At 41.3% G+C, this 27636-nt stretch overlaps 2 protein-coding genes across 4 annotated transcripts; both read right to left on the bottom strand.

The window, feature by feature from the left end:
* Positions 1 to 84: 84 nt before the first annotated feature.
* hprt1 (hypoxanthine phosphoribosyltransferase 1) lies at positions 85 to 10508 on the bottom strand. Its single transcript, XM_084147129.1, has 9 exons — positions 10338 to 10508; positions 7358 to 7464; positions 6520 to 6703; positions 5819 to 5884; positions 5102 to 5119; positions 4917 to 4999; positions 4657 to 4703; positions 1125 to 1201; positions 85 to 1040 (listed from the first exon to the last, which is right to left on the bottom strand). The coding sequence occupies exons 1-9, from the start codon at positions 10362 to 10364 to the stop codon at positions 993 to 995; spliced, it is 657 nt and encodes a 218-aa protein (XP_084003255.1). The 5' UTR covers positions 10365 to 10508; the 3' UTR covers positions 85 to 992.
* A 305-nt stretch (positions 10509 to 10813) lies between these two features.
* Positions 10814 to 18738, bottom strand: phf6 (PHD finger protein 6). 3 transcript variants are annotated; one of them, XM_084147080.1, is made up of 12 exons: positions 18626 to 18738; positions 17772 to 17815; positions 16872 to 17091; positions 15200 to 15304; positions 14823 to 14956; positions 14684 to 14730; positions 14384 to 14544; positions 13875 to 14015; positions 13467 to 13571; positions 12988 to 13121; positions 12272 to 12410; positions 10814 to 12144 (listed from the first exon to the last, which is right to left on the bottom strand). In XM_084147080.1, the coding sequence occupies exons 3-11, from the start codon at positions 17001 to 17003 to the stop codon at positions 12272 to 12274; spliced, it is 1098 nt and encodes a 365-aa protein (XP_084003206.1). In that variant the 5' UTR covers positions 17004 to 17091; positions 17772 to 17815; positions 18626 to 18738; the 3' UTR covers positions 10814 to 12144. The 3 variants fall into 3 exon arrangements, with proteins under 3 accessions (XP_084003206.1, XP_084003207.1, XP_084003208.1); XM_084147081.1 differs by having other exon boundaries at positions 17768 to 17815; positions 18626 to 18736; XM_084147082.1 differs by lacking the exon at positions 17772 to 17815 and having other exon boundaries at positions 18626 to 18734.
* Between the last annotated feature and the right edge of the window lie 8898 nt (positions 18739 to 27636).

Raw genomic sequence — 27636 nt, 5'->3', positions numbered from 1 at the left:
TGACAGTGGTATAATTGATCATGTTACACTTAATTATTTGGTACCACAAGTAAACCTTTTGGGGGAAATCAGGAGTCATCCAAGGGGAGGGAGACAGAGTTTAATGGTTGGGAGGGTAAAAGGAAAAACATTGTGATTGCATGAATCATTGTCATACAGTAGATTAAAGCTTAAAATACATCTCTTAATATAAGCAGATATGCATAAATGATCATAATATTGAACCACCTTATTCAATACTCGCAGTTGATATTACAGTACTGTACTACTGATGGAACACTTGCATTTGGGGGGAAAACTATGCAAACATTAGTTTTTTTAAATAATATGTAATGTATTAGGATACCTGCTCCTTCCTTTGTCCATACCACTGAAACGATTATGTATAAGCAAAGGAATTCAGTCTTCAAGTGACATACAAACTTTCAAATCAATGTCAAGCTAAAATCAAGCTTTGTGAAATAGAAAATAATTTACATCTGAAGTAATTGTGACAATATGATGACTAAAATGTTTGTTCTACTTCCTGCTACCGTAGCAGAATTTCTCTCAATAAATTACTCCTCTACAAAAAAAAGAAACTCTGAGTATTGATCTTTATAACAGGGCAAGCAAATGTTATATTTATTGAAAGCGATGATAGCATGCACTTGGACTCACACACATACCATTATGTCCAAGGCAATGTCACACCTCAGAAATGTAAAATCTTGACACTTTAAAGTGGGTGTGGGTGTGTGTGGTTTCTAGTGTGCAGCACAGCATGTGGAGGCAGAGAGAGGGGCTTTGCAAATCTGAGGGGCAATGTCAAATGTGTGTATACACCTCCTCAGGGACCCTGAGCAGAACATGTACATGTGTGTGAGCGTGAGTTGAGTGAGCTGTACTCTTGATTTGATATTCCTGACCAGAAATATATATAAATCAGATATATAAAATGAAAGCAACATAAAAAAGAATGATAGACAACTAGAAGTGAAGGGCTGTCCTCTTCACGCCTTGTATTTCTCTTTCCCCGTTTCACTAATGACACAGATGTGCTGGAAAACAAACAGAGGAAACAATTAGATGTTTTACTCAACATCCTTTATCTAGCTGAGAAAATCTATTCAAAAAGTACTTACATTTAAATCTCTAAAGTACTCGTTGTAGTCTAGCGCGTATCCCACCACAAATTTGTCTGGAACCTCAAATCCTATGACTGAAAAATAAACAAATGAAGTAAGTGTGACAGGGTGGAACCATAGTTTTCGGTCCATGTTTCTCAGGGAACACTAATTGGTTTTGAACATGTGAAAGGTATAAAAGCACCCTTTAGTCTTTTTCAGTAAAGAGCATAGAGTTGTATAGTGATCGCAACGTTGTTTCTGTCCCATTATTGTGTCTGTGAGTGCACAGGCTTCCATTTTGAAGTAGTTATACTACTTCTCTGAGGTGGTAAACAAACTTTACATTTTTTTTTTTTTTACATACAGTTGAAGTCGGAAGTTTACATACACTTAGGTTGGAGTCATTAAAACTAGTTTTTCAACCACTCCACAAATTTCTTGTTAACAAACTATCGTTTTGGCAAGTCGGTTAGGACATCTACTTTGTGCATGACAAGTATTTTTTCCAACAAATGTTTACAAACAGATTATTTCACTTATAATTCAGTTTCACAATTCCAGTGGGTCAGAAGTTTACATACACTAAGTTGACTGTGCCTTTGAACAGCTTGGAAAATTCCAGAAAATGATGTCATGACTTTAGAAGCTTCTGATAGGCTAATTGACATCATTTGAGTCAATTGGCGGTGTACCTGTGGATGTATTTCAAGGCCTACCTTCAAACTCAGTGCCTCTTTGCTTGACATCATGGGAAAATCAAATGAAATCAGCCAAGACCTCAGAAAAAAATTGTAGACCTCCACAAGTCTGGTTCATCCTTGGGAGCAATTTCCAAATGCCTGAAGGTACCACGTTCATCTGTACAAACAATAGTACGCAAGTATAAACACCATGGGACCACGCAGCCGTCATACCGCTCAGGAAGGAGACGCGTTCTGTCTCCTAGAGATTAACCTACTTTGGTGCGAAAAGTGCAAATCAATCCCAGAACAACAGCAAAGGACCTTGTGAAGATGCTGGAGGAAACAGGTACAAAAGTATCGGTACGGTTTGCAACTGCACATGGGGACAAAGATCTTACTTTTTGGAGAAATGTCCTATGGTCTGATGAAACAAAAATAGAACTGTTTGGCCATAATGACCATCGTTATGTTTGGAGGAAAAAGGGGTAGGCTTGCAAGCCGAAGAACACCATCCCAAACGTGAAGCACGGGTGTGGCTGCATCATGCTGTGGGGGTGCTTTGCTGCAGGAGGGACTGGTGCACTTCACAAAATAGATGGCATCATGAGGAAGGAAAATTATGTGCATATATTGAAGCAACATCTCAAGACATCAGTCAGGAAGTTAAAGCTTGGTTGCAAATGGGTCTTCCAAATGGACAATGACCCCAAGCATATTTCCAAAGTTGTGGCAAAATGGCTTAAGTACAACAAAGTCAAGGTATTGGAGTGGCCATCACAAAGCCCTGACCTCAATCCTATAGAAAATATGTGGGCAGAACTGAAAAAGCATGTGCGAGCAAAGAGGCCTACAAACCTGACTCAGTTACACCAGCTCAGTCAGAAGGAATGGGCCAAAATTCACCCAACTTATTGTGGGAAGCTTGTGGAAGGCTACGTTTGACCCAAGTTAAACAATTTAAAGACAATGCTACTGGGAATGTGATTAAATAAATAAAAGCTGAAATAAATCATTCTCTCTACTATTATTCTGACATTTCACATTCTTAAAATAAAGTGGTGATCCCAACTGACCTAAGACAGGGAATTTTTACTAGGATTAAATGTCAGGAATTGTGAAAAACTGAGTTTAAATGTATTTGGCTAAGGTGTATGTAAACTTCCGACTTCAACTGTAAGTATCAGGCTGTTTCCCTTAAATGGGCCTAGAACCTCTATTTCATCAGATGGTTAGATACAGTGCATTCGGAAAGTATTCAGAACCCTTGACCTTTTCCACATTTTGTTACGTTACAGCCTTATTCTAAAATTGATTAAATTGTTATTTTCCCTCATCAATCTACACACAATACCCCATAATGACAAAGCAAAAACAGGTTTTTCAGTAATTTTTGCAAATGTATATGACACTGAAATATAACATTTACATAAGTATTCAGACCTTTACTCAGTACTTTGTTGAAGCACCTTTGGCAGCGATTACGGCCTCGAGTCTTCTTGGGTATGACGCTACAAGCTTGGCACAACTGTATTTGGGGAGTTTCTCCCATTCTTCTCTGCAGTCCTCTCAAGCTCTGTCAGGTTGGATGGGGAGCGTTGCTGCACAGCTATTTTCAGGTCTCTCCAGAGATGTTCGTTCGGGTTCAAGTCCGGGCTCTGGCTGGGCCATTCAAGGACATTCAGAGACTTGTCCCGAAGCCACTCCTGCAATGTCTTGGCTGTGTACTTAGGGTCGTTGTCCTGTTGGAAGGTGAACCTGGAGCAGGTTTTCATCAAGGATCTCTCTGTACTTTGCTCCGTTCATCTCAATCCTGACTAGTCTCCCAGTCCCTGCCACTGAAAAACATACCCACAGCATGATGCTGCCACCACCATACTTCACCGTAGGGATTTTACTGAGGAGTGGCTTCCGTCTGGCCATTCTACCATAAAGGCCTGATTGGTGGAGTGCTGCAGAGATGGTTGTCCTTCTGGAAGGTTCTCCCATCTCCACCTGACCATCAGGTTCTTGGTCACGCAGTTTGGCCAGGCGGCCAGCTCTAGGAAAAGTTGGTGGTTCCAAACTTCTTCCATTTAAGAATGATGGAAGCCACTGTGTTCTTGGGGACCTTCAATGCTGCAGAAATGTTGGTACCCTTCCCCAGATCTGTGCCTCGACACAATCCTGTCTCTGAGCTCTACAGACAATTCCTTTGACCTCATGACTTGGTTTTTGCTGTGACATGCACTGTCAACTGTGGGACCTTATATAGACAGGTGTGTGCCTTTCCAAATCATGTCCAATCAATTGAATTTACCACAGGTGGACTCCAATCAAGATGTAGAAACATCTCAACGATGATCAATGGAAACAGGATGCACCTGAGCTCAATTTCGAGTCTCATAGCAAAGGGTCTGAATACTTATGTAAATAAGGTATTTCTGTTCTTTATTTGTAATACATTAGCAAATATTTCTAAAAACCCATTTTCGCTTTGTCATTAGGGGGTATTGTGTGTAGATTGCTGGGGAAATGTTTTTATTTGATCCATTTTAGAATAAGGCTGTAACGTAACAAAATGTGGAAAAAGGGGGCTGAATACCCCCTGTGTAGCTCAGTTGGTAGAGCATGGCGCTTGCAACGCCAGGGTTGTGGGTTCGATTCCCACGGGAGGCCAGTATGAAAAAAATGTATGCACTCACTAACTGTAAGTCGCTCTGGATAAGAGTGTCTGCTAAATGACTAAAATGTAAATGTAATACTTTCCAGATGCACTGTATCTGTCTTAATTATAGTAATAAGTGTATGTGTGACAGCACAATGCCTCAGGCTATTGATTAAGATGATTCACTGAAAGCCATTTAGCAGTGTTGAAGTGAACTCACAGTCTGGTGTGTAGCCAACACTCCTTGGTGTCCTCTTCACCAACAAACTGAAAGCACAAACCAGGAAGTTGGTCATGTGACTGATGGTGTTAGAGAATTCAAATACAAAGGAAAACATGACAGTTGGAGGTTTCCATATATACCTTCTCTGTAAGCAAGTGAGTTGCACTGTATTCTAAATTTACATCAATAATGTATGGACAAATATTTAACTTTTCATAACACTGCAATGTAAGATAGAGACTTGGGGATTACTTTACCTTGCAACTTTTACCATTTTTGGGTTGTACTGTTTGAGAAGTTGCAGCAAGGTCTTCATGGTCTTTCCTGTGTCAATAATGTCCTAAAAATATGACAAAACAGTGAGTGTCGCTGCCAAATGTCTATAACATTGCCATAGCAAAAGGTTTAACTTAACAATGAGGAAAATGTAGTCATAACATACCTCCACAATCAGGACATTCTGTGTAAAAACATGAGATTAAAAAATAAGAGACAGATACGACAGAGTGTAACTGTTAGCCTATCTTAAATATAAAAGTTACTCTAGAACCCATTTAGGAATGTAATCTTGGATGTATCCTGGTGAACCCTGCAGCCATTATAGTTCTGCCCTCTTATACTTTAGACTGCATGGGAACCCCTTCAAAACTATTATGGCTAAGTAAAAAAAAATAGATTAAAGGGGAGGTTCACCCATTTTTACACATGGCCTTATTTTCACTTTCTGTGCTTATAGTTGATCCTCCAAAGTTTTTATTTTTGTTTAGTTACAGAGAAAATTGTTTAACACATTTTGCTGAGTCATGGGATTCTGACGTAATATGAGTTGGTTTGGAGTGTTTTGGAGCTTTCTAACATGTTTTAGACCCATTTTCATAATGCATTATAGTCAATGGCAACTAATGACTAAGCAAAATGTGTCAACCAACTTTCTACGTAACTAAACAAAATACCAACAAAGAAAACGGTTTGGGGGAGCAACTACAAGCACAGGAAGAGTGAAAATAAGGCCACATGTAAAAATGGGTGAACTTCCCCTTTAAGAAGATTACCATTTGTCTGACTGCAAACAGTGGAGGCTCAGACTAGATAACTGAGGAATGACCCAATGTTTGACAGACATATCTATAGAAAAGGTCAGTTGAAGAGATCTCTTTACCTTCCCTGTCAGTGTAGACAGGTCATCCCCTCCAATGACTTTGATTTCACCTGTAGATTGGTCATTCTGTGTAGAAATTTAATAAACAGGTGAACAGGGATAGGGGACTTTGTCCAGACAGGTCTGCTGTTATTGACATCTCTAGTATCTAGCAGTAAGAACCCACAAACAAAGAGCTGCTAGGGCTGCTTCTTAATGTATTATATCAAGCAGCTGAGTGTGTGTGGGGGGAGTAATGGATGGAACTAATGGAAATGTAGTACTAATAGTAACCAGTGTTAGCATTTATCAAGTTAGCATTTATCAAGCATTTACCAAGTTAATATTTACCAAGTTAGCATTTATTTTGGTTACAAGCCTAGGTGATTGTCAGGCAATACATGTTCAGCAAGAGATTGAGGTAGTGCATGTTGACATTTGGCTCAAAGGTCAAATGAAAGCTTAGGTGCAACTGTGAAACCAATGGCCTGAATAAAATATTATATTCTTTCCAATATGCATGTTTTTGGCGATGCCTGTAATAAATAAATATAAATCTGAAGAATTATAATAACATGAACGCTAAATACTTCTAACATCTATGATAACATAGTAATTACTCATGAACTACATTCCAAATGGCTTCTATTCCCTTTATAGTGCACTACTTTTTGACCATTTGGGACACAAATGTGAAGAACAGAGTGAAGAGTGAGCCTTACGCAGTAGCTCTTGAGGCGGATGAAGTCCACTGTCATAGGGATGGAGCGGTCGCTGTTACGGTTTAGGGCCTTGATGTAGTCCAACAGGTCTGCAAAGAACTTGTAACCCCCCTTGAGCACGCAGAGGGCTACAATGTGGTGCCCCCCCATGTCCTTCATAATCTCCCTGGCCAGCCTCTCTGTCCTGGGGTCAGGGAGAGAGAGGGTGGTCAGTCAGCACTGGTTCCTGTTTCCTATGTCTGTTTGAATAAGGGGGTACACTCTTAGAAAAAAGGGTGCTATCTAGAACCTAAAAGGGTTCTTTGACTGTCTCCATGGAATAACTATTTTTGATTCCAGGTAGAACCCTTTACACAGAGGGTTCTACATGAAACCTAGAAGAGTTCTACCTGGAACCAAAAAGAGTTATCCTATGGGGACAGCCGAAGAACCCTTTTGGAACCCTTTTTTCTAAGAGTGTATATATAGTCTTACTCACACTTATTTTTAAGTGCACTCCAAAAACAGAGACTGAGGATTTGTGCAGAACATGGGGCTTGTTGCAACTAAACTGAACTGCCAGCCTCACGTGGATGTGATCAGTTAATTGATTTGATTATAAAATAGTTTGTGGCTATCCAGTGACAAGTTCAGTAAAGGAAGAAAACATGCTCAACTCTAAATCCTTGTGTAAACAAGTAGCATTGGCTAAATAAATAAAACAACTAACATAGTAGTAAAATAACTAACATAGGCACACACAAAAAAGGGCCAGCTTGAATATATTGCAATTGAAACTTAGTTGACATGTTCTTTCACAGCAATATTTCTTAAGACCACACTGTCAGTAACAACCCACCTGTCCAGGATGAGTCCATGTGGGATGTATACCCGGTCCAGGTCATCAGCGTAGTGCTTTGGAATGCAGAAGAGGTCCAGGTCATATCCCTGCTCGTCATCGCTGATCTGGAACACAGATCACATGCTGACAATCTATCTGCTCAATGCTGTGCCTGTGATATGGAACTGCTATGACACAGCAGGGAAAGGGTTAAAGAAATCACAGGGGCGTTATCTAACGGGAGACAGAGAGAAGTAGGGCAGTGGGGATAGAGGTGAAGACACTAAAGGTTGTTCACTTTACAACTATCACAATGCACCCTCCCCTCTGGCTGGTATCACTGGTGCAACTGACTTCTGGCAGAGCAAATCACACCCACACTTGCTGCCGCAGACTCCACTCAATACTGACCGAGGCAGGTGAGAGAAAAACGCTAGGAAAGAGGAATCAGTCCACTCCAATCATACAATCATCTAACGCACCCCTCCAGTTTCTATTAAAGACACCACTGTTCTTCCTTGGCAACAACTTTGAACTAATACAAGATTACTCTGCGGAGAAGTCTCTCAATTAATATAAACACTGCCTCTTTTCAGAGATGCCATGCTAATTCTGGAAGAGATATACACCATATGTTTTCAAATCCAATTTCCTGCTCAGGGTTAAACAGCCCAGCACTTGAATTCAGAGAGAGAGGTTGTCTCCCAAATGGCAACCTATTCCCTATATAGTGCAGTACTTTTATATGGAATAGGGTGCCATTTGGGACACATCCCGAGAGCTTCATCAGAGTCATGTGACAGCAGAGTGGCAACCAGACCAGGCCCAGAGGAGCCCAGGGATTGGGGTGTGATCACGGGGTCTCTCGCCTGCCCTGGCCCCTGGCTGACATTTACACATTTAAGGGTTACTTATTATAACAGTGTAGTTACATGTAGGCCTAAGCTACATGCACTGTGGATAATCCTATGAGACATGTCCTCACGTTTTCTGACCGTGGGACAACTGTGTTCTCCTTCCCATGCCAGTCCAACTGAAATATATTCCTATGTCATCATGTGATTTGGCTCAGAACAGATGAAGTCCACATGCAGAGAAATAAGGACTGATGGTGAGCCATGCTGGTAATAGGCAGTTGTCTGGGGACCACAGACCCTACAGGAGTCTTCATCCCACATGCTGTCTACAACAGGTGCTGCTGTACTGGGCTCAGCTGGTGTGAGACCAGGGGAACAGTTCCCTCAAACTATCTTATAATTTTGCTCCACCAACAGCACGTCACATCAGGTCTTACTATGTAGCACTATAGTCACAAATGTGCAATCCAGTTATTATTAAACCAAAAAGAGCCCTCCAAATGACGATATAACAACCAAGCTATGAATCATAAGTTGACCTGAATGTAAGCTTGTACTAGTGTGGAGAAATGTACTTTGTAACCTTTGTGAAAACAATGTGTGTTGTTATGATACAATAATTCCTATCTAAAGATGGCATGAGGCATTCCTACCCACAGTGGCCCTCTCTTATCTATCTCTTTTAAACAAGGGTCCACTCATCAGCAGTAGGGGTGAATGTAACACTGTAGTCTCTCCAGTCCCCACGGACTGACTCTCCAAGCTGTCTGCAAAGTCTGTTTCATTCAGCATGTTGTCTGTGTCATCAATCGATAAACAACTGTCAGCATGTGACTCCCAGAATATAGACAGGGCCAGTTTGATAGCAAAAATAAATGCTATACTGACCAAGGCAATCAATTGAGTTCTTCTGTTGGAAATGGCTACAAAAGCAAAATGAGAGTTGTGTTCTTCTGCAATTTACATCTTCTTGTACTTCTGTAAATATAATATGGTGAAATATAATGGTAAATATATGGTGAAATATAATGGTAAAATGCATACCAGTGAAATGAGGCCATCATGCTTGTTGCAGTACAGCAGTAATCCCCAAAAGCCTGTAGGCTAGGGTTTTCCAAAAATGAACTACCATCAGATCCTCCTCTCCACCCTCTCCGATTTGGGCATCTCCGGCACTGCTCACTCTTGGATTGCGTCCTACCTGACAGGTCGCTCCTACCAGGTGGCGTGGCGAAAATCTGTCTCCGCACCACATGCTCTCACCACTGGTGTCCCCCAGGGCTCAGTTCTAGGCCCTCTCCTATTCTCTCTATACACCAAGTCACTTGGCTCTGTCATATCCTCACATGGTCTCTCCTATCATTGCTACGCAGACGACACACAATTCATTTTCTCCTTTCCCCCTTCTGATAACCAGGTGGCGAATCGCATCTCTGCATGTCTGGCAGACATATCAGTGTGGATGTCGGATCACAACCTCAAGCTGAACCTCGGCAAGACGGAGCTGCTCTTCCTCCCGGGGAAGGACTGCCCGCTCCATGGCTATCATAAATTGAATGCACCAATAAGTCGCTCTGGATAAGAGAGTCTGCTAACTGATGTAAATGTAAACTACTCTGGGTAACAGAACAAAAACATTTTATAGGTTGGAGAGACAAGCAAGAACCGCCCTCCATATGGCATGCATATATATTCGTTTCGAAGTTAAATGATATAATTTCCAATTTTTTCGTATATTATAGAAAACTACTCTAACGCTATTATTGGTGGTAAATTGAATATTTATCTTTATGTTCATCCTACTGTATGAATCAAGATTAGTGGTATGCAAAGTATCACATGTCCCATGCGTGTAGCACGCGTGCGATGCCCCAGGCCGCGCTTAGTTATGTAGCTAAACAGCTATTTTTGTTGTTGAGATGAAAATATGAGTAATTTTAAGGTGAGCATGCGATGACAAGTTCGAAGCATTCAAAAGACACATAAAGTACATTGTAATAATTCGGAAAAGGTACATTTAGAGTGGCGAATGCCGCGTATTTCCGTACAAAAACCTAGTTACGACCCCTTCCTCTTTGACTCGATATAGCAGTCATGTTCTCAATATGAACACCCATTTGAATCAGCATTGCAAGACTTACCACAACACAGGGGCTGCTTGACGCCATGTCCGTACCGTCGTTTAGATCACGACCCGCTTTTTACAACCGACAAAATTATTGTTTTTCCTAGTCTGTCACCTAAAAGGAGTTTTACCTCTTTAACAGCAGACCACCTCGCCTGCTTTGTACAGTAGATATTCCGCAAAACCCCTGCAGGGCGTGCGTAGTTGGTTGTAGTAGACTGAATAACGAATCAGATTAGGGGAAATCCTGATGCACCGCCCATTTTGGATAGAATCTGTCATCGCCATAAAATCATGTAGCCTAAACGCAATGCGGACACGGCATGTTATTCCCATCACTATGACTATGGAGAACGTCAACGTCAATTAGCTAGCGATTTCTTCAAACCATGCACCTGTACGTATAATGTAGCATACTAGCTACCCAATTGATCAAGATGCCCATTCTAAATTAACAGTACCGTTTTAAATAGAAATGCTCCAAAACAATAATACATTTTGAACCTGCTTTACTGTGCAGCGGACTGTAGTCCGTTTTTATTGCCAATAATAAACTTACTTCAAACGATATATAGCCTGGATAGGAATCAAGGTTGAACTAAACACAGACAACCATTTAGACATCTAGCCGGTTGGACCCAGAAGACGTTGTTGTTGACTGGGTTAGTACTGAAGGACGCCCTTCTCCTTGCTCTGGTCAACATCCAGGTATCTGTGACATTCCTCACCTTATTATCTGACCATAACAAAACTCATCCAATCCCAAAGCGTCCATCAACAAGCACTATTTGTGAGGCATCTCATATTGATCTGGCAGTTTAAAAGTTAATTTTAAAAAAAATAGTTGGAAGCTTTCGAAATAACATACTTGGTACAATATTAAAATCGAAGAAATACTGCCACCTGATGGACAACATCAAAATGTTATTTTCTTGGTTTCTTATGTTGGACAAAAACATTTCAACAGTATAATAAATGTGTAATACAAAATGTATATTGTAGCCTATAATTGCAACCCTTTACGAATACAATTGTGGATGCTGAGAAAATGAGAATAGTACAAAAACTTAGGTCAATCTTTTTTCCTTATAAGAATTCCGTGTGGGTATGTTGGAGCAATACAGAAAATGAAGTGGATAAACAATCTAAAGTGCTGCATGCTAGCAGAATAACTTCAATCCTGACTGACTATAAAGAAAGCCACAGATATTCAATAGTATTCATGATTATGATACAGTAGTCAAATAATACACTTTTTAAGAGAAGTAAAAATAAATGAATTTCTTGAGAGAAGATTACAGCTACAACAAAGTAAATCAAATTCCATGATTTGGAAGGGGGGGGGGGGGGATCTAAAATATTACAAGGCAGCCTCCTTGAAGAAGAGCTATACGAAGAATAATATTGTTTGTATAGGACTAGAATGCTGTGGGGCACATGGGAAGCAAGATACAGTGAATGTTGATAACTTTGTCCAGTCATGTCTTCTTTAAGAGCAATACAACATGTATTACAGGGAGACCACAACTGACCACCACTCTCATGCGTTGTCATTCACCCAGCAGCAGTGTTTTGCTCTTAGTACTCCAGTCCGTCCGTGCCATTTCATGAAACTTAACAATATGAAAGAGGTTTGTGAAGAAGCCAGGGGCTGACATGTTGGCATCTGGCAGGGGTGTGTGTCTGACGTTTGATGAAACTGAAAGGGCAAATGAGGGGGCTGGCAGTGGCCCCCTGCTTCGGGAGTAGAACGCAATAGAAAAATATCTTTGCTCCATCTTGGATATCCCCTCGCTTCTTATCCTGCAATCCTCAACCATCACCTGTGAAGGGAGAACATTGACATCAGCCATATACCAAATACTTCATAGCTGCTGGCCTACCCTAGCTGCTGGACTACTGGTACTTTTTCATCGCCATTTGATCCAGGCAGGTGTGTCAGTGCCATACCTAGTTGCCATTGACTTGTGGCGGAGGCAGAGGCACTGTTCCCCCGTGATCAATGGCCGCCCTCTCTCTGTTGCGACTCTCCCTCTCCTCATCCTCCTCATCCCGCTCCTCATTCCCACTGTGATTCTTACAGTACAGCCTGGAGCAGAGACAATAGTGTAATGTCAACTTATAACATATCTTTACAACGGTTACATATCATTACAGAAAGGGCTTATACAACAGGCAAAGGGTTGTTGAACTACCACTTGTATGGTCGGTTTACATTCTCTCAGCCTTCAAGGTAATTGTGTTGCAAACCGCATGTGAGGCTTACATAGGTGCAATTCTCAAATGGCAAAGCTATTTTTCTCATAGAACTTTGGCGTGATGCAAAGACAACATATTAGGCATCTGTTCCCTGAGTGACTGCTTTGCTTTATCTTGGCCAGGTCGCATTTGTAAATGAGAACTTGTTCTCAACTGGCTTACCTGGTTAAATAAAGGTGAAATAAAATAAATAAATAAAATAGAAAGTTGCCGTGTAGGCCTACAGGAATAGTAACTTGAGGAATATAATTTAGATCTTTCAGGCGCAAATAAATTATACTTTATTAATTATACAAATGTAATTAAATCACCAACAGCAAACTAACAGTGTTTATTTTATGAACAAGAAGAAAACTATCCACTATGCACTTGACACCTGAAAATGAGAAAGCAGAGGAGAATCTCACTTGTAGATGCCACGAGCCATGTTCTCTATGTACTTGGCCTTGTCCTGCAGGCCGCAGTGATAATGGTAGGTCTTCACACAGGCTTTGATCTCACAGCCAATGGTGGCTCCCAACTGGGTACACAGGGTACATTTCTGGAAGAGACCATCAATATACGTTTACATTTTAGTCATTTAGCAGATGCTCTTATCTAGAGTGACCTACAGTCAGTGCATTCAACTAAGGAAGGTACATCCATAGAATTAGAATACTAATTTAATAGGATCTCTATGGGTACATCAATCTGATTGGTAATACAACAGGTCTCTGACATAGCATTGGTGACTTTCAAGGAACTTCTCCCATATTCAGTAGAAATGCATAAAATTATCTGCAAATAACATTTAATGAGTTGCTAGTGCTAGTAATCTACTTGTCCCACTGAGCCACCCTTGCGTCTTCACATCACCGTACTACAGCGCTATCTCCAAGGTTCTCACCATTCTCTTCCCCCTCTTGATCTCCTGGATGACCGTTTTGATGTCAAAGTTCCCAAATTCAGCCCGTGAGGAGGTGGTAAGTTGGACGGTTCCCGATGAGAACAGCTGCCAGGGAGGAGAGACGACCAGGTCAGATGACAGACAGGACGAATCAGAGTACAGCAGAAAATACCTTTAAAACTGATTGTGCTTTTCCAATCCATACATCTTGCACAAAGTAATGCTTGGACAAGCAATAGTATACAGACCATCTTCAGCAGGAAACTAGTTTCTTTTTTGATGAACAATGATTGTTACAGCTTAGTACAGACTGACAAGTGATAAGGTAAGACTTACCATGTACAGACTGACAAGTGATAAGGTAAGACTTACCATGTACAGACTGACAAGTGATAAGGTAAGACTTACCATGCATTTGTAATGTGCAGCAACCTTTTTTGCATTATCTGCATGGAGCACGCCCCGCATCTCATTCTCCTCCTCGCCGGAGTGGCAGAAGCCACAGCGCTGGCCACCGTCCCCAGAGCCCCTCAGAGGGGACCTGTCCCTCTGAAACACACAGACACACACCTCAGGATACATGGTCAGGGCAACACCTCAGGATACATGGTCAGGGCAACACCTCAGGATACATGGTCAGGGCAACACCTCAGGATACATGTTCAGGGCAACACCTCAGGATACATGTTCAGGGCAACACCTCAGGGCAACACCTCAGGATACATGGTCAGGGCAACACCTCAGGATACATGGTCAGGGCAACACCTCAGGATACATGTTCAGGACAACACCTCAGGATACATGTTCAGGACAACACCTCAGGATACATGTTCAGGACAACACCTCAGGATACATGTTCAGGACAACACCTCAGGATACATGTTCAGGCCAAATGTTTTTTGTGTGTGTGGTCTTACATGCGAGGAGCTCTCATCATCTACGCCTTGAGAGGAGGTTGAGCGTGTGTCCTCTGATTGGCCACGGGATCCAACTTTGATTCGCTCTTTCTCGAATCTCCCACGCCCCCTACTCCGCGGAGGGGAGGAGTCTGAGTCATTGGCCACACCTCCCTGTTCATCTGAAAAATATAAATTGGATACATCAATACGCCGGCCATTCACCCTCAACAACAGTTATCCTCGTGGTCTACTTTAAAAGTGTCAAAAGAAAAGCCATCCTTTGTGTGCTGAGCATCACGCAGAAGAGAAGTTAGATACCTTCACTGGCATCCTGGGAGGCATCCCGGTGTTTGCGACAATACACACTACATATAAAGACAGAAATATTAGGATAATTTTTTACAGAAACGTCAAGCTAAATGGTGTTGTAATACGGTTATGTACACTGGGCACTTACAGGTAGCTCCCCTGTGAGGGATTCTCTTTGACCTGGGCCTTGTCCCATACTGCGCAGTAGTAGTGATACGTCCGCCGGCATGTCTTCACATCACAGCCAACAGTGGCACCAGGCCGGTGGCAGGACCAACACATCTGAAGGGTAGGAGAAGAACCAGACCTCCCATCTCACTAGCTGAACCTGGCAACTCACCGTGGGATGAGTCCTTAAAGGCACACCATTCCCTATATCGTGCACTAGTTTTGACCAGAGCCCTATAAGACTCGCCGTAGGGTGCCATTTGGGACGCATTCCAAATGTGAGGACTAAAAATCACATTGCTAAATGACTAAAATGTAAAATGTAATGTAAATTAATATCTTGCCATGGAGACTCACAAGTTTATTCCCTCTCTTGAGCTCCTTTCTCACGTCCTGGACAGAAAACCCCCCGATGTTGTCGTTGCAGTCTGAGTGAGATGTAACCAGAGCGGAGGAGAAAAGCTGCACAGGGCAATGACAAAAATCATTCAACAGAATACCTGGACAACACAAGCAATTACTATGTTCTACTTCTCAGAGAGTAGAACTCAGGCTGGCACTATTACTGTGTAACTGACGGTTATGGATGAAGACCGTTATGAAAAAGAAAAAAAGTCAGAACCGTTTTTAAATTGTTTTTTAAACAGCTGACTGAAGACGGGATGGCCGGGCATTCGTGCAGTCGAGTCCGTTTCTGTGGTGACATGGACTCTTAAGAACGTGGTGAAACTTTTTTGCTCCTTGCAGAAACAAGCAAGTTCTAGAAGCAAACAAGTCTTCGGTTGTCTAGGCAACACCACCCTTCCTGCAGCAGTAGCACACATAGAAATATAATTAATAGAACGGGCTTGGAACCTCCAACCCTGGCAACTTGACTGGTAAACTCATTGGTACACTCGCAACAGCTGCCTGGTATTTATATATAATTTCCATGGTAATGTAATATGTTCATTCAAATGATGTTAACTGATGTGGCTCATGCGATGGAATGTATTTGTTAAATGTCCGTTTTGTAATCACAGCACTTACTGATGGGTACTTCCTGCTTTGCTCCTCGCAATGGCCGCCAGTCCACCCATTATACCATAATTGACTTGAATGGGGACGCCTGTTCTAGTCATTCTATTTCTATGGCAGCACATACGGTCAGGAGTGGAGAGGATAACATTTGCATCTTTGGGGGGGAAGGGTGTTATTATGGTGGCCTCTGTCATTTGCTTGGCCAATTACCATGAAGCAAAATTCCATGACCGGCAAAGCCCTAAGCAGCATAAGGTTTCACAACTGAGACACAATGACACTCCATGCTAATTGTAATAATAAGCTACAATATAGAAACATATACAATTGTAGGGCTGTAACTATACCAGTATCGCAATATCTTTTCCATGGCAAAACTGAAAACACGAAGCAGACCATACTCTTTGGTCCTTTAAAAACCTGCTGTATGTAAAATATTGTCTGCTATAGCTTGGAAAATAAATAAATGTAACTCTGGATGACAACATAATGATGTTTGTTTCCAACATTAGGGCGGTTTTCCTAAAGAAGTTAAATCCACTTTGTGTTTTGTTTCCTTGCCACGATACTAACGAGTATCGCGATACTGGTATCGTCCAGGCCCTATATGATTGCTTATGTAACAGTGTTGCTTATGTCCCTCTCCTTGCCCCATCCTGGGCTCAAATTAGGGACCCTCTGAACACATTGACAACTGACACCCACGAAGCATCGTAACCAGTAACCGCACCCCTTGCAGAGCAAGGGTAATAACTACTTAAAGGTCTCAGAGCGAGTGACGTCACCAATAACTAGCTAGCCATTTCACATCGGCTAGACCTACAGCGTCTCAAATCTTTATTGATTTTTTAAAATCTGTAACATGGATAGTCAATACTGTAATATTGTGGAGTGACACTTAAATATGGTTTTATATGAGAGTTAAATTGATTGGCATTGAGAAGCCCTTATGGATGGCCAATGCATACAGTAGTTGGTGCAATACCACTGACTGTGTGCTTCTTCTCACCATGCACTTATGGTGAGCTGCCACCTTCTGGTTGTCCGACACTAGCAGCTGTCCACACTCCTTGTCCCGGTTCGTCCTGCAGAAGGCACATTTTCGCATCTTTGCTGCCGCTCCCTTCCTCTGTGTCGACATGGTCGGTCTCTCTCACAAAGTCTCTCCTCGTCTCCTGTATCGTCTCTGTGACAGTCAGTGAGCTCTCTGTGACGGTCAGTGAGCTTTTCTGTTCGTGAGAGGGACAGAAAGAATGAGAGGTGATCACTTGATAGCAGCATCAAGTTGCCCTTGTTAGTAAACCCCAATAGATACTATAGATTACACTAGACAGGTAAGGTACAGGTATATTGCTGTCAGCGAATGATCTATTTAATGATATCTGAAGGTTTTAAAAACTGTTTTAAGGCCCTCCAAGTTTCTAAAATCTAGGCCTACTTATGAAACCATACTGTTGTTGGTTGCTGGAGGTGGCATACTTTGTTTCATGGATACACTGCTAACATGTTGTGTAATCATCAGTGAAAGAAAATGTGAATGTGGTAGAGACTTGGAGACTAATAAAGTAGGAGTGGGCCTGTGGAACAATTATCCTGTTTTTTGGATGTTAAGACCCTTGGCTACTGCCAATTCCATTGTTGGTGTAGGTGTGGTATATCTGTGTGTGTACATGCATGTGTTAGAAGGAAAGAAAAGCAGAAAAGTCTAAGTAAATTGTTGGAAGACCTTAGAAGACATTATTTTATGATCTAGAAGTGTAGAGGACAAAATCTGCCATTTACCCCAGGAACAGCTATATTGTCATAAATCAACAATAATCTATTAAAAAGTAATTACAATAACTCGTAGAATTCATTAGGTTAAGGTATATCGTTATTTTAATAGGAAATGGAGACATTACATACATACACTGAAAGGTGAGAGAGGTACTTGTACAGACTGATCACAGAAATCTGAAATACACCAGAAAAAGAAAGGTAAAACATTTTTCACAGTAACATTCAATCTCTATAACCTCATGTTCTGCTAGTAACGAAACTGGGTGTTTTTAATCACAATGGCATGCACCGCAACGCCTTGGTTTTAAACACAGCTGCCATGATAGCTCAGGAAGAGGATCTCACAGCGACGGGCGGCAACAACGTGCATGTTCACCAGCCAAGTAAACAACGACGGATATATAGCTACCAAACTATCAATGAAATCTACAAGAATTACATACGAAACACAGTGACAGATAGTACTACGAACAGTTTAGATGAATGATCGGATTGGTCTGTGTTTTTTTGGGGGGGTGGGGGGGGACATCGCGTACACAATCTTGTCAAAATACTATTTCTTTCAGTGTACGTTTTGAAATAAAAAGGGGTGTGTGTGCCTCTTCTAAACTGTATAAGAAGAACACTATTTGGGTAGGCAGTTCATCGAAAGACGAACACTTCAGGCCCTCGTCGTAGGACAGAAAGGCCCGTACCAGTAAAATAAAGATAGTCCTTTAATTTGTGTTATTAACTAACCTTTTAAACATATTAATTCTAGTATATTTCTGTTCAGAGTGATGATGAGGCGCGGGTAGGTTTTGAGTGCTTTCTACGCAAAGAGCGCCATACGTGCTGTATTCACATTCAGCAGTGAAAACGGAGGGACTTCAGCGAGCTTGTCCGCCAGCAATTCCCATCGGCCTAAAACCTAACAATTGTTACCTGATAAAAAAAATACCGATCATTCCTTTAGTACAGTGCCGAAAGATATTTAGATCTTACCCGTCTCTGTGGGATTCTGTCACGTTGCTGTGCTGGATGGAAGGGTGAAAGTGTGTGTAGTTTCCCCCTTTTTTTTTATCAGTGATCGCTTGTGTTCAGTTTCAGCACTGCGTAGCATTCGAGTGACGTTGCGCACTGCAAAAAAAAATAAATGTAAACACGCCCCTACGCAATGCACGCACATTTCCCTCCCCCAGAAAATGATGTACAGAGCACTGATTCCATTGAACAAATAAGGGAGTTGTCGAAATTTACACCATTGTTACCTTGAGGAAAATGGGGGAGGGTCATGCTTTTTCATTTTCAGTCAGGTGGAGATTTGGTATTTTTTTATTTAGTCCAGGGGAGGGTCAAGTCATTTGTAATCGATTAACAAACCTAACACAATGGTACATCTAAGCGCTGGCCGTACCGCTATAGGTTCAGGGGTGTGTCAGAAATATTTTTGCTATTTTCACAATACATTTTTTTACCAGTTGTGGTTGTGTCTAGGCTTGGCCCCTCACTGGCTAATCAGAATGTGCTCCATGGCTAAATATGTGGTTGCTTCAAGTCAGGGTTCTCCAAATTTGGTTGTTTTAGTTGTCCCCCCTCAAGTTTTTTAAGCAAAAAAATAGACTAAAAACACCAGGAAATCAGCTCCAAGTGATTTTAATTTAAAAAATCTGTTCCCAATTATTCCCACGCATAATAGAGAGAAACGTGATCTTTAAAAGATGTAAGCAAGGTTTGAAATGATTATGTTTTAGTCAAATATTATATCTGTTTGGGCTTCTTGCAGTCAATATTTCGCCTACAAATTATTTGTAATTATGTTCCGGCCCCCCGCCCACCCGCTCAATACAAAAATCGTCTGTGGCTGAATCTAGTTCACGATCCCTGCTTCAAATTGTGTATTTATGGTATTTTATGTATTGCCTTGGAATCAACTCCAATTCCAATGTTAGTCCGTTATAGTTTGTTAAAGATCTTACAGAAACTAAATAACAAAATGTAAACCCATCCAATCTTTGCTAAATATGTTCACTTGAACTTGTTTGCAGTCAGCATTGTTCTAAGTAATTGCATGGCTTCAATGTGGAAATATATACACTCAGCAAAAAAAGAAACGTCCCTTTTTCAGGACCCTGTCTTTCAAAGATAATTCATAAAATTCAAAATAACTTCACAGATCTTCATTGTAAAGGGTTTAAACACTGTTTCCCATGCTTGTTCAATGAACCATAAACAATTAATGAACATGCACCTGTGGAACGGTCATTAAGACACTAACAGCTTACAGACGGTAGGCAATTAAGGTCACAGTTATGAAAACTTAGGACACTAAAGAGGCCTTTCTACTGACTCTGAAAAACACCAAAATAAAGATGCCCAGGGTCCCTGCTCATCTGCGTGAACGTGCCTTAGGCATGCTGCAAGGAGGCATGAGGACTGCACATGTGTCCAGGGCAATAAATTGCAATGTCCGTACTGTGAGACGCCTAAGACAGCGCTACAGGGAGCCAGGACGGACAGCTGATCGCCCTCGCAGTGGCAGACCACGTGTAACAACACCTGCACAGGATAGGTACATCCGAACATCACACCTGCGGGACAGGTACAGGATGGCAACAACAACTGCCCGAGTTACACCAGGAACGCACAATCCCTCCATCAGTCCTCAGACTGTCCGCAATAGGCTGAGAGAGGCTGGACTGAGGGCTTGTAGGCCTGTTGTAAGGCAGGTCCTCACCAGACATCACCGGCAACAATGTCACCTATGGGCACAAACCCACCGTCGCTGGACCAGACAGGACTGGCAAAAAGTGCTCTTCACTGAGGAGTCGCGGTTTTGTCTCACCAGGGGTGATGGTCGGATTTGCGTTTATAGTTGAAGGAATGAGCATTACACCGAGGCCTGTACTCTGGAGCGGGATTGATTTGGAGGTGGAGGGTCCATCATGGTCTGGGGCAGTGTGTCACAGCATCATCGGACTGAGCTTGTTGTCATTGCAGGCAATCTCAACACTGTGCGTTACAGGGAAGACATCCTCCTCCCTCATGTGGTACCCTTCCTGCAGGCTCATCCTGACATGACCCTCCAGCATGACAATGCCACCAGCCATACTGCTCGTTCTGTGCATGATCTCCTGCAAGACAGGAATGTCAGTGTTCTGCCATGGCCAAAGAAGAGCCCGGATCTCAATCCCATTGAGCACGTCTGGGACCTGTTGGATCGGAGGGTGAGGGCTAGGGCCATTACCCCCAGAAATGTCCGGGAACTTGCAGGTGCCTTGGTGGAAGAGTGGGGTAACATCTCACAGCAAGAACTGGCAAATCTGGTGCAGTCCATGAGGAAGAGATGCACTGCAGTACTTAATGCAGCTGGTGGCCACATCAGATACTGACTGTTACTTTTGATTTTGACACCCCCTTTGTTCAGGGACACATTATTCAATTTCTGTTAGTCACATGTCTGTGGAACTTGTTCAGTTTATGTCTCAGTTGTTGAATCTTGTTATGTTCATACAAATATTTACACGTTGAGTTTGCTGAAAATAAACGCAGTTGACAGTGAGAGGACATTTCTTTTTTGGCTGAGTTTACATAGCATTCACACAAATATAGGGGCTAGACCTACTGTAAATTGCATTATGGCTGAGCATGAACATGCCAAACGTTGTCAATAAGCAAGATAGCATTCATTATTGATAAGGCCTACAAAGAGAGCAAATAATTCTAATCAAATTCTAAACAAAACAACAACTTGTTTTAAATAGGCTATGTCTAAATACATTTACAGGCACCATAATTGCTCCATGTAGGCATATAATATTAAAACAGTGCAGACTATGGAGGATTTTAAGCATGGCTAAAATAATGTAGGCCTGCCTACAATACAGTGGGGAGAACAAGTATTTGATACACTGCCGATTTTGCAGGTTTTCCTACTTACAAAGCATGTAGAAGCATGTAGAGGTCTGTAATCTTTATCATAGGTACACTTCAACCGTGAGAGACGGAATCTAAAACAAAAATCCAGAAAATCACATTGTATGATTTTTAAGTAATTCATTTGCATTTTATTGCATGACATAAGTATTTGATCACCTACCAACCAGTAAGAATTCCGGCTCTCACAGACCTGTTAGGATTTTTGTTTTAGATTCCGTCTCTCACAGTTGAAGTGTACCTATGATAAAAATTACATACATCTACATGCTTTGTAAGTAGGAAAACCTGCAAAATCGGCAGTGTATCAAATACTTGTTCTCTACGAAAAAAAGTATTTAGTCAGCCACCAATTGTGCAAGTTCTCCCACTTAAAAAGATGAGAGAGGCCTGTAATGTTCATCATAGGTACACGTCAACTATGACAGACAAAATGAGAAAAAAATATCCAGAAAATTACATTGTAGGATTTTTTATGAATTTATTTGCAAATTATGGTGGAAAATAAGTATTTGGTCAATAACAAAAGTTTCTCAATACTTTGTTATATACCCTTTGTTGGCAATGACACAGGTCAAACGTTTTCTGTAAGTCTTCACAAGGTTTTCACACACTGTTGCTGGTATTTTGGCCCATTCCTCCATGCAGATCTCCTCTAGAGCAGTGATGTTTTGGGGCTGTCGCTGGGCAACACAGACTTTCAACTCCCTCCAAAGATTTTCTATGGGGTTGAGATCTGGAGACTGGCTAGGCCACTCCAGGACCTTGAAATGCTTCTTACGAAGCCACTCCTTCGTTGCCCGGGCGGTGTGTTTGGGATCATTGTCATGCTGAAAGACCCAGCCACGTTTAATCTTCAATGCCCTTGCTGATGGAAGGAGGTTTTCACTCAAAATCTCACGATACATGGCCCCATTCATTCTTTCCTTTACACGGATCAGTCGTCCTGGTCCCTTTGCAGAAAAACAGCCCCAAAGCATGATGTTTCCACCCCCATGCTTCACAGTAGGTATGGTGTTCTTTGGATGCAACTCAGTATTCTTTGTCCTCCAAACACGACGAGTTGAGTTTTTACCAAAAAGTTATATTTTGGTTTCATCTGACCATATGACATTCTCCCAATCCTCTTCTGGATCATCCAAATGCACTCTAGCAAACTTCAGACGGGCCTGGACATGTACTGGCTTAAGCAGGGGGACACGTCTATGCACTGCAGGATTTGAGTCCCTAGCGGCGTAGTGTGTTACTGATGGTAGGCTTTGTTACTTTGGTCCCAGCTCTCTGCAGGTCATTCACTAGGTCCCCCCGTGTGGTTCTGGGATTTTTGCTCACCGTTCTTGTGATCATTTTGACCCCACGGGGTGAGATCTTGCGTGGAGCCCCAGATCGAGGGAGATTATCAGTGGTCTTGTATGTCTTCCATTTCCTAATAATTGCTCCCACAGTTGATTTCTTCAAACCAAGCTGCTTACCTATTGCAGATTCAGTCTTCCCAGCCTGGTGCAGGTCTACAATTTTGTTTCTGGTGTCCTTTGACAGCTCTTTGGTCTTGGCCATAGTGGAGTTTGGAGTGTGACTGTTTGAGGTTGTGGACAGGTGTCTTTTATACTGATAACAAGTTCAAACAGGTGCCATTAATACAGGTAACGAGTGGATGACAGAGGAGCCTCTTAAAGAAGAAGTTACAGGTCTGTGAGAGTCAGAAATCTTGCTTGTTTGTAGGTGACCAAATACTTATTTTCCACCATAATTTGCAGATAAATTCATTAAAAATCCTACAATGTGATTTTCTGGATTTCTTTTTCTCAATTTGTCTGTCATAGTTGACGTGTACCTATGATGAAAATTACAGTCCTCTCTCATCTTTTTAAGTGGGAGAACTTGCACAATTGGTGGCTGACTAAATACTTTTTCCCCCCACTGTAGATAAAAAGGGAATGTCAGCTCACTGTTTTGCTCCTCTTAAACTTGATCTTTTAATAAAGATTTTGGGATTAAGATTTATTTCCAAGCTGTCTCAAGAGCCAAACCCTTTATCGACAGACTTTAGTAGCCTATACTTGATTGTATTGGGCAGGACAAAAAGAAAACAGCCTTCATTGAGAAGAGGGGAGGCTATGCTTGGTTTTTAAAACGAAATGGGAAAAAAACATGTATTTTTGTATGTTTCTAAATACGAGGTATACAGGCTCCAAAAGCACATTATTATTGTTTCAATGCGCATATGGCAGTGTGCGTCACGGCTAGATAGGCTGCGTTTCAGCTGTCAAAATTCATGCCATAACCAACCGTGTTACTGTGAAAACCAGCTTTTGGTTGGTTCTAAATATCCCTTCCAGCGCTGCCTGAAATTAGCACTTTGGAAAATGTTTTTAAGGACACACCTCAAATATACTGAACAAAAATAGAAACGCAACATGTAAAGTGTTGGTCCCATGTTTCATGAGCTGAAATAAAAGATCCCAGGAATTTTCTCTCAAATTTTGTGCACAAATTTGTTTACATCCCTGTTAGTGAGCATTTCTCCTTTGACAAAATAATCCATCCACCTGACAGGTGTGGTATATCAAGAAGCTGATTAAACAGCACGATCATCACACAGGTGCACCTTGTGCTGGGGCCTTTAAAAGGCCAATCTAAAATGTGCAGTTTTGTCACACAACACAATGCCACAGATGTCTCAGGTTTTGCGGGAGCGTGCAATTTGCATTCAGACTGCAGGAATGTCCAGCAGAGCTGTTGCCAGAGAATTGAATGTTCATTTCTCTACCAATGTCGTTTTAGAGAATTTTGCAGTACGTCCAACCGGCCTCATAACCGCAGGCCAGTCCTGGACCTCCACATCCATCTTCTTCACCTGTGGGATCGTCTGAGACCAGCCACCTGGACAGCTGATGAAACTGAGGAGTATTTCTGTCTGTAATAAAGGCCTTTTGTGGGGAAAAACTCATTCTGATTGGCTGGGCCTGGCTCCCCAGTGGGTGAGCCTGGCTCCCAAGTGGGTAGGCCTATGCCCTCCCAACCCCATGGCTGTGCCCCTGTCCAATCATGTGAAATCCATAGATTAGGGCCTAATGAATTTATTTCAATTGATGAATTTCCTTATATGAACTGTAACTCAGTAAAATCGTTGAAATTGTTGGATGTTGCGTTTCTATTTTTGTTCAGTATGTTTCCACCCTTCCCATCTGAGGGAAATTGCCCATTCTTGTGCAACAGTTTGAAAGCAGCAGAATGCTGACTTTAAAAGATCGAAATTGCAAACAAACAGCGGTTTGACACTAGTGCCGCCTTAACACCAGCCAAAAATAGAGCCCTGAATGTCATAATGCTCAGTGTTTGAGAATGAGTTACTTAAATCTCGATGGGTGCCCGATACTGCCCCTCATCCATGATTCTCTGCTGGGCGTGCAATATCAAGTGAGCCTAGTGTGGTCTCAATAAAAGGATCCATAGCCTATACTATAGGCTACAGGCCTAGGCTATGCGAAGAGCATGCTCGGAAAAGCACAGAGCAAAGTTATATTTCTAAGAAAATGTACTTCCTTCCCTTAGTTTTTGTGCTGCTGGGATGGTGTATATAAAACTAGGCTACACTACATTACACACTGCAATGGATAGGCTATCAGAAATCATGAGCCATGGCCAAAAAAGGCAATATTTGTGTGTGAGGACTAGGCCTACCTGTTCAGTTTGAGAGGGAGAGTGTGAAGATGAGGAGGAGGAGCGGAGGTAAGGTTGCTACTGCTATAATTGATTTTACTAAAAACAATATGTTTTGTTGCCCATAATGAAGCTATTTATCAGAGTTATTGACCTCACAATAAGCCATAATTGAGTAATTTACATAACTTAAATTACTTTGAAGTGGCAGATGGAGAGAATGAAAGCGTATGGGTGCTGAAAATAGACTAATTCGAGAAGTCCTAATTCATTTAACCAGTCTTCATTTTAATTGGACTTTAGGCTAATAACAATAAGAGGGCTTTGTGTTGGAGCCTATTTCTTCCTATTCAAGAAATAAGAGGTAGGGCTACCTGTTTGACAGTCTACATTATAGTCTACTATCCATAGATTTTGTTAGCAAATTTCTTCAGTCACCATGCACTCCTTAAATATCTCAGTGTCAGTGAGTGAGGGGTGGCTTGGTGTGTTAAGTTAAAACCAGGGCTAGAATCGAGGGGAGGCGTGAGGGTATGTGAGGGTATGTGAGGGTATGTGAGGGTGTGTGAGGGTATTGTGGCTTTTGTTAAAGAAAATGGCTAAAAGCATAGGCCTACCCCTAGTTAGCTTAAAATTTTGAAAAAAATGTAATGGACCTGATTACATAAAGAGATTTATAACAACGCTTTAGTCCGCAATGCTTTATGCTAGAAGAAACAAGCTGTAAAATGCCGGGGAAAGACGTGACTCCGATGCATATAGCCTTTCTTTGGTTTGTCTCTAAGACATTAAGAGGCTGCGCTACAACCTTATAGCCGAGGAGACAAAGAATGTACTTTGCTTGGGAAGTGAGTTTGTCACTTTCAATTGATCAACATTTCAACAGGCTATTAACCAACATACTAACTCTTAATCAGTCAGGAGCAAGCCAGGTAGCCTACAAAGGAACGGAAATGAATTATTTAGGACATATTATTATTATTTCAAGGCTATAGTCTGCCATTTAAGAAATGAATTGTGAAGCATTTGTGACACACTACAGGCTTGAAGGAGTGCTCAGCATTTCAACAACACATCACCAACAACACTTCAACAACATGCCTATACATTTTTCATTTAGGCTGTATAAAATGAAATTTAAAAAAATAATTACTTCGAATTAAATAATAACTAAACGAAAAAGGCCTTTTTAGGCTAAACCTTTGAATTCATTTTTAGAGACAGTCTTTGGTTTGAGGATCATGTGGTGAGATATGCATGCCTAGTTTGTTAATTTAGCCTAGCAGATGCTCTTATATTCCCATGCACTAATCAGTCAACACAAATCTATTTTGTAACAACAATATCATGGAATAAAATGGAATAAATTAGAAAATGATAGTTTCCGAATGGAAAAAAGTTACAAGTGCCTACCTGATGATATGTGTTAAAAAATGAATGGCTTTTTCTCAAATTAATTGATGATCAGATACTTCAGTTGTAACTGGTTCTGTTGCGCTCAATTTTTACAGTTGATAGACAACTTTAGCACTGTTCCAAACTTAGACTATCCTATTTTTTAACAATAACCTGTATAGAAATCAAAACCTCTCTGGTGCTGCAGCATGCACTCATTTGTTGTCATGCTCTGTTGTGGTATTAAAATATTATACTTGTCGCCAATGATGTAAAATGATGTAGAATTGCATGAAATGCATTTATAAAAGGCTATTTTTTCCGCAAGTAAGATGATAGATTTATGCAGTGCTTTTATTATAATGGAGATCTTTTCACCCCTACCCTTGTCTGCAGTGGAATGTGAATCCACAACCTTATGGCTACTTTGCCATGTAATGCTTATAAAAAAAACAAAGAACAGTTTCTAAAAGGCTCTGGTTTGTCCTAGGAGTGAGGGTAAACAGTGCTATCCACTTTATGTTTTAATTATTATTTTGGATATATGGAAGGGTCACTTGTTTTTTTTCAAGCCTTCAGGGAGGGTAGGGTAAAAAATATGTATATTTTACTGAATGGAGGGCCATCCATTTTCATTTCAGAGAGGTCCGATTTTCTCCAGGTCTCCCTCATTATAAATAACGTACGGTCCGGGGGTGCAGAAAAAAAATATATTTTTGCCCTCAGAAGCTATATCGGTCCGATAAAACAGCACTATTAAATGTCCAGTGCACTACTTTTGCCTCCAATAAGTATTTGTAAGAATATGACAGTTCTTTAAACATCATACATGTACAACTAGACAACCTGGTTTCTGCATCTTAGAAAATGTCAGTACCCTTACATAGATGGATATATTTTGCCAATACTGTTTTGTCAATATGTAGGCCTATAATAGCTGGAAATACACTTTATTTTCCAGGTGGGAATAGGTCTTTAGTATTTGATACCACTTACTTTAAGCTTTTCAAATAAGGTTCCAA

Source organism: Coregonus lavaretus (genome assembly GCF_964263955.1).
Source record: "Coregonus lavaretus genome assembly, chromosome: 29".
Taxonomy (NCBI): Eukaryota; Metazoa; Chordata; class Actinopteri; order Salmoniformes; family Salmonidae; genus Coregonus; species Coregonus lavaretus.
The sequence above is the reverse complement of the archived record's forward strand: the minus strand, read 5'-3'. Positions and strand labels throughout refer to the sequence as shown.

What these genes read in the sequence shown, in the direction of transcription:
- phf6 (XM_084147080.1), bottom strand. Translation starts at nt 17,003, where the DNA reads ATGTCGACACAGAGGAAGGGAGCGGCAGCAAAGATGCGAAAATGTGCC. An exon ending in CCCTCACAGGGGAGCTACCT is followed by an intron (nt 14,731 to 14,822) that starts GTAAGTGCCCAG and finishes CTTTATATGTAG; the next exon opens with TGTGTATTGTCGCAAACACC. An exon ending in CTCCCAGGATGCCAGTGAAG is followed by an intron (nt 14,545 to 14,683) that starts GTATCTAACTTC and finishes TATATTTTTCAG; the next exon opens with ATGAACAGGGAGGTGTGGCC.
- hprt1 (XM_084147129.1), bottom strand. Translation starts at nt 10,364, where the DNA reads ATGGCGTCAAGCAGCCCCTGTGTTGTG. An exon ending in CATGGACTCATCCTGGACAG is followed by an intron (nt 6,704 to 7,357) that starts GTGGGTTGTTAC and finishes CCCTGACCCCAG; the next exon opens with GACAGAGAGGCTGGCCAGGG. An exon ending in TGTTGGCTACACACCAGACT is followed by an intron (nt 1,202 to 4,656) that starts GTGAGTTCACTT and finishes TTTATTTTTCAG; the next exon opens with TCATAGGATTTGAGGTTCCA.